The sequence below is a fragment of the Artemia sp. Qi Xiang Cuo genome, chromosome 18 (genome assembly GCF_049724085.1).
Source record: "Artemia sp. Qi Xiang Cuo chromosome 18, ASM4972408v1, whole genome shotgun sequence".
Taxonomy (NCBI): Eukaryota; Metazoa; Arthropoda; class Branchiopoda; order Anostraca; family Artemiidae; genus Artemia; species Artemia sp. Qi Xiang Cuo.
In genome coordinates, this window is record NC_142811.1 from 45,016,257 (window position 1) to 45,025,903 (window position 9,647).

At 36.2% G+C, this 9,647-nt stretch overlaps 1 protein-coding gene across 1 annotated transcript in view; it reads left to right on the top strand.

The window, feature by feature from the left end:
* LOC148941543 (uncharacterized) overlaps positions 1 to 9,358 on the top strand; it is a 36,560-nt gene extending 27,202 nt beyond the window's left edge. The window contains exons 4-5 of the mRNA XM_089104693.1: positions 4,277 to 4,460; positions 7,659 to 9,358. Coding sequence (XP_088960819.1) covers positions 4,277 to 4,460; positions 7,659 to 7,942 — 468 coding nt within the window. The 3' untranslated portion in view covers positions 7,943 to 9,358. The remainder of the gene's footprint in view (positions 1 to 4,276; positions 4,461 to 7,658) is intronic.
* Positions 9,359 to 9,647: the final 289 nt, after the last annotated feature.

Consider the following 9,647-nt stretch of genomic DNA (forward strand, 5'->3'; position numbering starts at 1 on the left):
TTAAAGCTTCGGGGAATCTTGATGAGACGTATTTTATGACTGGTGGGTCAACTAGTAAATGTTCAGAGAAGCCGGGCCATGGTTACCACCCAAATGAGAAAGAAAATCCATAGCAGGCTTTAGAGACACTTGATACTTGGGAGATTTTTCTAAGAAGTGTTTTTTTTTACCGGTATTTTAACTTGTAAATGTTAAAGAGAGGCTGAAACAGGGTGGTTACTCAATCGAAAAAGAGAATCCATGCTGGGAATAGGCGATAATTGATGTTTTGAGATACATAACTGGCACCTCAAGTAGAAATCATACAACGATAGCCAGAACTAGATTTGCCATTCAATTGAAAAACAAAAACACCTCTGTTATTGTCGTCTTCAGTGTAAAAAGAAATAACGTTAGAGCCAGAAAATGAAAATATGATAATTTGAAATTTACATTGCTTGTGTACAACTAATGAGAATAGAAAGCTCTATTTTACCATGTCATAGCCGTCCTTTGAAACCTTTGGTGCGTAAAGACATAGGTTCTATTTTACACTGTCGCAGCCGTCCTTTGAAACCCTTGGTGCGTAAAGACATAGGTTCGAGTCCTGGTTTCGCTGGTTATTTAGTTTGAATGGAGTCAGCGGCATGACTCTGGAAGCTCAACCTGAATTTACCCAGCTCTAAACGGGTTCCTGGAGAAATTTGGGAAGGTAAAAAGGAAGGGCCTGTGAAAGCACAGGATGGCTGTCCCCAGCCCCCCTTTGCACTTGGCGGAAGGGTCATGAAACGGAGATCACCACCGCCGGTAGGGATTGTAAAATACAATGCCGTATTCTTTGTCTACCATTACCTTACCTTTATTTTACCATGTTAACTCAATAACGCCCAAGACCAGTTACCGTTAAATTTGGGATGGCTGCTTTAGTGCGGTGAAATAGGAATTTAACATAAGGATTTTTGGTATCAAACATTTTTTTGGAATAACGGTGTAACGATGGTACTATGTTCCCACGTGAGAACGTTGGGTGTTAATGTTGTCCTTGAAACTGAAGGATATATATGGATACATATCTTTTTGTGTGTGTTTAATAAGTGTTAGTACAAAAGATAAACTTAAGTTAGGTATGGAATTGCTCGTAACACATTTGTAAGCGAAGCCTGATACAATCTGCACTCTAGTAGTGTGTTTTTTCTGTATTCGTGGCATCAATCCTACTTCTCTGTTGTCACAGTGCATGAGTGGTTGATTTCTAAGGGTAGATGTGCGGTATTCCTGAGCTCCCTCCATGACCTGGACCGCAAGTTTCGTCCTGGCAAATAAAACCATTTTCTTTGCTGGTGAAGCAAAGAACGACTCTTATAGAGTCGTAGTTTGCCGCTAAACAAGTAGCTCTGCTATCTTTCAATTTTACAGCCTAAACCCCTCCATATGACATGTAGGCATAATAACCACGTTCCTTCTTTTTGATAACTTTTGTTTTACTTCAAGGCAACATGCCTTCAAGCGATTTTTCTGTTGAGTGACTGTGGCACGAAATATTTGCAAGTGAAGCTGTGTGTGAAGATCGTGACTTGTGAAGAAATTATCAAAGACGACTTCGTGATGGGCTGATTTTTCAACTACAGACAATAGGTTTGTGACCACCTGTGGACCTAGAGGCCTTGCTGACTGTTCCTCACTCTTCCAACAGTACAGATCATTGTAAGGACACCCATTGGTAAAAGATAGCACCCATGCTTTGTATCCAATAGAATCTGTTTTCCTCGGATAAACATTTTACATCCATGACGACCAAAGAAAGGCATCATTTGTTCGTCCATGGAAGTTTTTTTGACAGAACGTCCCATATTGCTGAAGTTTAGTGTTCATGGCGTCTATTAGTGGCCTCACTTTAGCTATTTTACCGCTGTGCCGGAGCTTATTATTATTTGAAAAAGGTAGTTTTTATTTATCTTCAGAAACTAATTCGGGTTAAGACTTGCCCAACTATAGGAATGACTAGGTCGCCTGGCCGGGACCAGTACATTCTTTCACTGGGAAGGTGATGATATCCTCATTGTAGCAAAATTCCCCAAAAATTGTCAAGTTCTTCAACGCTCAAGGTGAAGCTAATATCAACATTCTGAGAAGCATATCGTGTTGTTTCCCATATGATCATTGCCCGAATAGTTTCATCCTAAAACTGACAAGAAACCTTGAGTTTAGGTATGCTTAACATGAGCTTGCCTCCCAGTCCTGGTAGTGATTCTGATAGAAGACCTCAGCACTATGCCATCTCTTTCCATTTTGGCATATTCTTTGAGTTTTTCTTTCAAAGGTTCAGATTTTTTAGATGTTAGTTTTGACGACTTTTTTTGCGACACTGTTGGAGCTGTTTTCCTACGACGGTTTAGTGGAACGTCGTCTAAATCATCAGCATCCAAAGTAAAAACAGAAGGAAGTCCGGATAGATCATCTCCTGCTACATCGTCTTTTATGGAAGCGTGGATGATATCAAGCTCTATCGCCTCTGCAACATCACTTGGAAGATCAATTAAAGAGTCTCTGTTGCCCTCGTCTCCCTCTTCTTCGTCACTGACTACCCCTACACTAGAGAGAATTACGACCATTTCAATTTCTATCTCGTCATCAGTTAGATCGTCTAGTATAGTTACAGCTTTTGTAACAAATAAAAATCATTTGTTAGGAGTCTGCAAACTAAAATATACCATCAGTTCCAGATCTACAACATAATTTGTAGTACCGAAACACCCAGCGCTCCCAATTGAAAGCATTTTTAGATATCCGATTCTGTGTCCTTAATCTGTGGATATTTTAACCTAAGCACATCATAGATCTAAAGCAGGTTAGTATGGAGGTTTAAAATACAAAAACAAGATTTTTCAAACGCTCACCTTTGGTGGTTTTCACCAGAAACTATTGTTTAAAAAACTGACTTTGAGCTAGATTTCAGAAAATCCTGAAAACTTATCCAATACTAATTCAGGGAACATAAAATTCAAGGATGTTGCTGGTTATTCCTAGATTTCTACAAAAAGCTTAACAATTGACCGATCTGCTACCTTTCTGGCAAAAAAAAATAATGAGACGTTCCCAAATGGGAACGTTGGGCGCTAATGGGTTAATTATAATACCCTAACACAAAGAAGGGAGGAGGGTGGGTGAATTTCAGTTGTTACACTAGTTGAAATAAACCTCTCCACCAAAAAAATTGGCCAAAATACTATTTTTGGCACTTAAAAAAAGTATAGTTGTGAGAAACAGAAAAAATAATAAAAGATTGTAAAAATCTTGATATTTCAGGAGATCTTGTTGAGATTGTTTCGTCTCATCTAATTGCAGGGTGCTCCAAAATGAAAATTCCTGTTGATTCCGAACTAAAGAATCTTTGCAAAGGTGTCAGTAGAGGCAATAAGATATATTAAAAGAGATTCAGTTATTTTAGTATTCTGATTTAAAAAATGCTAAAAAGATAGGATATAAGCAGGGGAAGAGGTCTTTGTGCATGGTACTCCAAAATAAATAAAGTTTGCGTTATTTTTCAGCCTTTTTGTTTGATTTGATCTACCCGTTGTTTTTTTCATCCCTGAAACTTTACTTCAGCAATAAATTTCTCTATGCGTTCCTGTTTCAAGCCACCAAACAGTTTTTCATTAGAAACTTTTTTCGTTAGAAAAAAGTTTTTCATTACCGTTTTTCATTAGATTCCAAAAGCGTTTTTCATTAGATTCGGCTTTTTGCAAGACTTTAGGCCCTGATAACACCACTTCAAGGAATAGAGCGGGACTTAAATTCAAGGAACCTTCGAAGCTTTACAAGCAAGATACAAGTCATAGGATGATTTGGACGAACCTTCCAGGACACAAATATAGACTGTGCCCTAAGCCTTTTCACATACAGACAATGGTCTACGTAGCCCAGGTACCGATCTCCTGATTCTCTGTCTTCGGCCGCAAGTGCAATGCGTAGTTGGGGGCAAAGCATCCGATTCTTCCCGTGTTTTTCACAGGATTCAGTCCCAATAATTTCATTCACATCGCACAAAGCTATTAGAGTTGATAAAAATATAGTCTTATAAACTGGGGCGGGGTAAAGGGAGGAACTAAGAATATTTTTCTTGGCTTTATTGTGCAATTTTAGTTCGTTCCTAAGATTTTCGTCAACTAGAACTAATATTTGCATAGTCAGTGAAAAACCATTGTTCACTGCACATGCCCTATTCCGTTTTTTCTTTAAAGTTTTTGAATCTATAAAAAAAAAAATCAACTGTATTTATTTTTGCTTAAAATTTCAGGCAAACTTCGATCCTGTATCTCGATATTCCGCTGAGGCTGAACGGTATCGTGTTGCTGCCGCTAGTTTTTCATCTCCAACCATTCCAAAGACTTATCAGGAAGACGCCAATAAAAATTATTCAGATATGTCAAAGTCATTTGTTGATTTTAAAAATGGAACTTATGGAAGTGACATTTCAAGAGGTAAGGCTCTTCTTTTAGCCTAAATGTTTTCTATTTATGCATTCTTACTTATTTATTTATATTTGTTAAATTCTACCCTATAAAGCCATAAAAAAACACGACTATGGTAAATCAAAAAGGGTTATGGGTTAAGGGTTATAAAAGGCAGATTAAGAAAAAGAAGAAAAATAATTACAACACGCCGCCTCAAGCTAAGGTATCTTTATTGACTGATCCGTTCTGTCTTCTCCTGAATTATTTAATTCTATACATGTTTGGAAGCTCCTGCTTATTTCGAAAGGCATTACATGCGTATATTCAAAGATGTTGCAGATATAGTTGAGAAATGGAGCAACTGATGTCGAAATTATTTTGCTGCATCTGGCACACCTAACAAAATCGTCCTTGCAAACGCAACTTATTCATAATAACAGTCAAAAACCTGAAACCCCTTTTTCTTTTTTCAGCTCTCAAGTAAAAATGCTTCTTGTGTAATTTAAAACTGTGCGTAATCCCTTTGAACGGTTTTGACTATATAATGCTATATTTTCCCCAAAGGAAATCGTATAGGATAGTCTTGGATGAAACTTTGAATAGTTTCGGGCAGAGGAGGAGGTTGCATAGCTGCTTTGTCCCGGGTGGCTTGGTGCTGCGGTAGGCTTAGTAATAATAGTAGTACATTTTTAGGTAGGCCTATTCGTTTAATGGCCGTATATCATACAGTAAATTATACAAAAATATGGCACATTTCTAAGACTATGACGAAAAAATAAGTAATATGGCCCAAGGCATATGGACAACGAATTTCTAAAAATAGTGCTTTTTGCTTTCACACAAAAGCCATCCATTCATTCCTTATCAAATACAAAGAGCTACCGTTCAAGGTCGCTTCAAGGTCAATTCAGGCTTCTATCAGCCTGAATACATTTTTTATAGGTCATATTTGTATTGTGATTACACTATTCAAAATGGCTGTTGAGGTCAAACTACAGTACTATTGGAGAAGGCCTCAGAAATATCTTAAATCAGTCCAAGAATTGTCAGCTTCTTCATACAAAGAAAACGAACTATTTGTCAGTTTGTGGGGATACAGTTGTCTTTATGAGCTAAAATTATGGCATTGTCCATATTTAAGAACTACCGTGACTGCTTTTTCTTTTTCTTTTAGTAATGACGGTTCTTCTTTTATTTTAACTGCTTGAAATCTAAACAAAACTGTTATTTGTGAACTTTTTAAATTTTCTTTTTTGGTCCAATTTACTCTTGAAAAAAGAAACAACAAAGTCAAGACCTCAATAAGTAGAAGTGGTATTATTGTCAAGGTGAAGTTTTCCCCAAATCTTAAGGGAAATTAGAAAAAGAATTTCTCAAGACAAGAAAGAGAGAGAATTTGTTTTGAATTTTAATTATCATACTATAAATTTGAGAGTTTATTTAATTATATTAAGCTCTTACAAAGCTAAAGATCTAGAGCTAAGGAAACTTTTTAGGCAATTGGCACTGCGAGAGAGTCTTGTTTTGATTGGGACAATGTTACAATAAATCACTTAATCATTAAACCATTATGCTACATATAAATTGCTGTCTAAATATTGCTACCCATTAAATTACCTGAAATCAGTTTAGTCTAGAAAGTTGTCATGTGTGGAGCAAATATTTTGAAAACTTACTATATTCGTCAGACACAACTCACGGTTTTTTTTTTTATGTAATAAACCTAAAACAAGCACATATCCTTTGCTAAGCATCTTTGTTTTGCATTACCTTTGTAATTATAGGAGGAAGTGTGGAGTTCCCTCTGGAGGCCTGTGCTTACATCATACCGCTTACTCTGAACAGTTTAGGCTCTATTGCCAAACCTCACCTCATCGAGTCCTCATTTTTCAAATACCATTTCCTACTGCACCAAATTCCGTTGAAGATGACAACACCGCTGGTGTGTGTCTGGAAAAATAAAACAAGTACATAACTCAAAGAGATCTGAGGAGACAGGTTGGGAGTAGGACACAGTCTTGAGTATATGCTTATTACAGCTGCAAAGTAGTCTTTAGAATGAAGGAAATTGGGGAGAATCTAGATTCTTTAAAGCTCACTCAAGCATTTATATAGAAAAGGTGCCATTGGGACTAGTCTGCCCAAATCTTGGCATTTACCTAATGCTTTCACATTTTTCTACACTTATTATTCAAATCGCTTGTTATTACTTCGTTCAAGTCACTTACCCAAGTTAGTTCCTGCAAAAGTATCGGGCATGATTGTCCTAAACATACATGTGGTAGCTTTCTAAGAATTAGAATGGCCTAACGTATCCTTGGTGAGATTAAAGAGGACCCAAGCTGCTCAGTTGTCTCAGTCCTATGAATAGACATACTATACATTGTCCGAATCAGAATGATAAGATTAATATCTGATTCTTTTTTTTTCAAAATCTAAACCTAACTCGGACCCTGTGTAACTAAAAATTCTTTGAAGTTTTTCCTATTTGATTCATATTTGGACGGTGGGCTCTCCTTGAAAAACTTTATTTATACTTTGTCTAAGTAATCAGCCACCCTAGAAAACTTTTAACTAGAAGAATGCTGAAATTCTCAAACCTTTTATTTTTGTCTGTCCCACGAGATTAGGAGGGAGGGGGGGGGGATAAAAATAAGCCAATCACAGTAACTGAGGTTTGGGGAAATGGTATTCGTAAAAATCGGGTTCAGCGAAACGAGATTTGAGGAGATAAGACCGGGCTGTTCTACAAGCAGCCGAAAAATTGCCACTAACAGCTTCGTTAAAAGTTTAACTTCCGAGAAACAGTAATATTCGTTGCTACATGTCTGTATGATTTTATTCAGTGATTAAACCCGTACAGAGTATTTCACTACCTAGTCTACAAAGCACAGCATAAAATATTAAAAACTGAAAAACACAAGCAAAATACTAAACACTACAAAGAAACAAGGAAAAACAATAAATTGACAACATTTATTAACACTTAATAGTAATTATTTGAAGGAGAAAAGGAAGAAAAAGAGGAAAAAAAATTATACAATATCTATCTAGTCTCTTTGTTTGGGTCAAATATTCCAAAACGGCATACCGAACCAGATAACATTAATATTAAAAGTAAAAGCTTGCTTTATGTATATCTTGAGCTATTTAAATAAAATATTTTGAATTGCTAATTCAAATTTATTACTGTATTTCCATATAAAAATTTTATTTTCTTAATAGGATATCTTGAGGCGCAGAGGGCATACATGGATGCCACAGCTAAAGCCTATCTTGACTCATCGCGAATTTCAAGTGACTCGCCCATCGATGTTAAACAAGAAACGTCAACAACAGCGTCACATTTCCAATCAGCTGTAGATCCACTTACTTCTTACTATTCTCAGCAGTCGACAAATACTACTTCAGCACTTTCTGGAATTGTACCTTTGTCACTACCGCAATACGCACAGAGCTACCAACAGCCCCCGGGGGAGTACCGACGTCCTTTACCTGTTATATTCTAGTTTATATTCATAGTATCTTAATTATATCTCTGTTTGGTAATTACTGCAAATTTAATTCCAACCCATCTGTATATAAAATAATACCATTTCAAGTATATAAAAGTTTCCTATGTTCAAACGAAGACCCAGGCAGGCTTTCCAGTGCCCGGGAAAAATATCTGTTTTTGCGTCCTCTTCCTTTCAACCCCCCTAAAAAAATTATTTGGCTTCTCTTTCAGCTATCTAAATGGCTCCTCAACCGATACTTCAACCAAGGACTAAGACACCTCTTTGCCCCCTGGCTACGTCATGAGTTCAAACTATCTTCCAAAGTCCAAATTCCATGATGATTTTTGGACTGTAAAAATGTTTGCTTATGGTAGAAATGACGATTTCCCAAAAAAATGTTGCTGGATAATAATAAAAAAAAATATTAAAAAAAGTACAAAATAGAAAATATAATAATATTATATATTGAAAATAATATGAGTGTATTAACTATTGGAACTTAATTGTTGCTTTCGTGGGAAGTGCAGTGGGAACTTTGTGGGAGGATGTAAAAAGGGAGGCTTTGAATAGATTGGAACGGAGGAGGAGCGTGCAAAGTTTTCACGATATTCGAGATTTTTTTCGCTATTTTGCGGATTTAGATGCCCTTCAACATTCTTCAACCCTCTGTGAGGGATTTTTTGAGTGCCTGTTCGTAGCAGACATTTCATCTTTATGAATTTGCAGAAAATACCAAATAGAGACGTTTTTTAGGTACTGACGTCCCGAATTTTGTTCCTACCTGTTTTATTCGTAGTAAACCCATGTTAGATTATTTTGTTGTTCTTAACATTGTGAATTTACTTGTCATGTATTTTTCAAGCTAGGATTGTATCATATTTCATCCGCGTTTGCCAATACGAAAAGGCTTCAAAAAAGAAAGTATATTTTGATACCCTAGAGATCAGTAATTCTAAAGAATTAGGTTAATTTACCTCATTTTCATAGCTTAAAATAGAATATGATTATTTTAAACTGATTCATCCTCGCATCAAGTATGGTTGTTGTAAATCTCTTTTTGTCTCTATTATTCAACTACAACTGCTCACTCTTTTTTTCTCCTTTCAGATTTTCGGTGAAGTATTCGATTTTCTTTCTTCTTTTTTTTTTATTGAGTAAGCACTTAGCTAGGGCCTAAACAATGGCTCCATCTTGAAGTTGATTTGAAAAGATTTTTTAGCATTTCTTAATAGAATATAACTACTGGATTTTTTTTTCAACAAATAATGTTAAGACATTGAACTCGTGATTCGGAGTAGTTAACGTTTTTATTTCTTTGTTGTATAAGTGCTTTAAAAATGTTTATTAATGCGAAGTTTACATTTTTTTTTTGCATGTTACCTTGTGAGCTTAATTATCTGTATGGAATGGATTCCAATTAAAAGTTTACGACGGAAACTTCGTTTCTCAGAGTTTGTTGAGCGATTAGTGATTTTATAAAAAGCGATGTTGTAGAAACTTCAAAGAGGGCTCAGTTGATTGGAAATTGAAAGGGCTAGTGCCATTTTTCATAGTCGAAAGTGATTAAAGGGCATCTAAACCCTCTCTCACGCCAACCACATCCCCAAACACATCCAATTAAAATTTTGAGTTATCTATTTTGTTCAACGTAGGTGATAGTTCTGGAAATTAGGTCTTTTAGGATTATAACCCCCTCAGAGCCCTCAGGGCAGGGTTG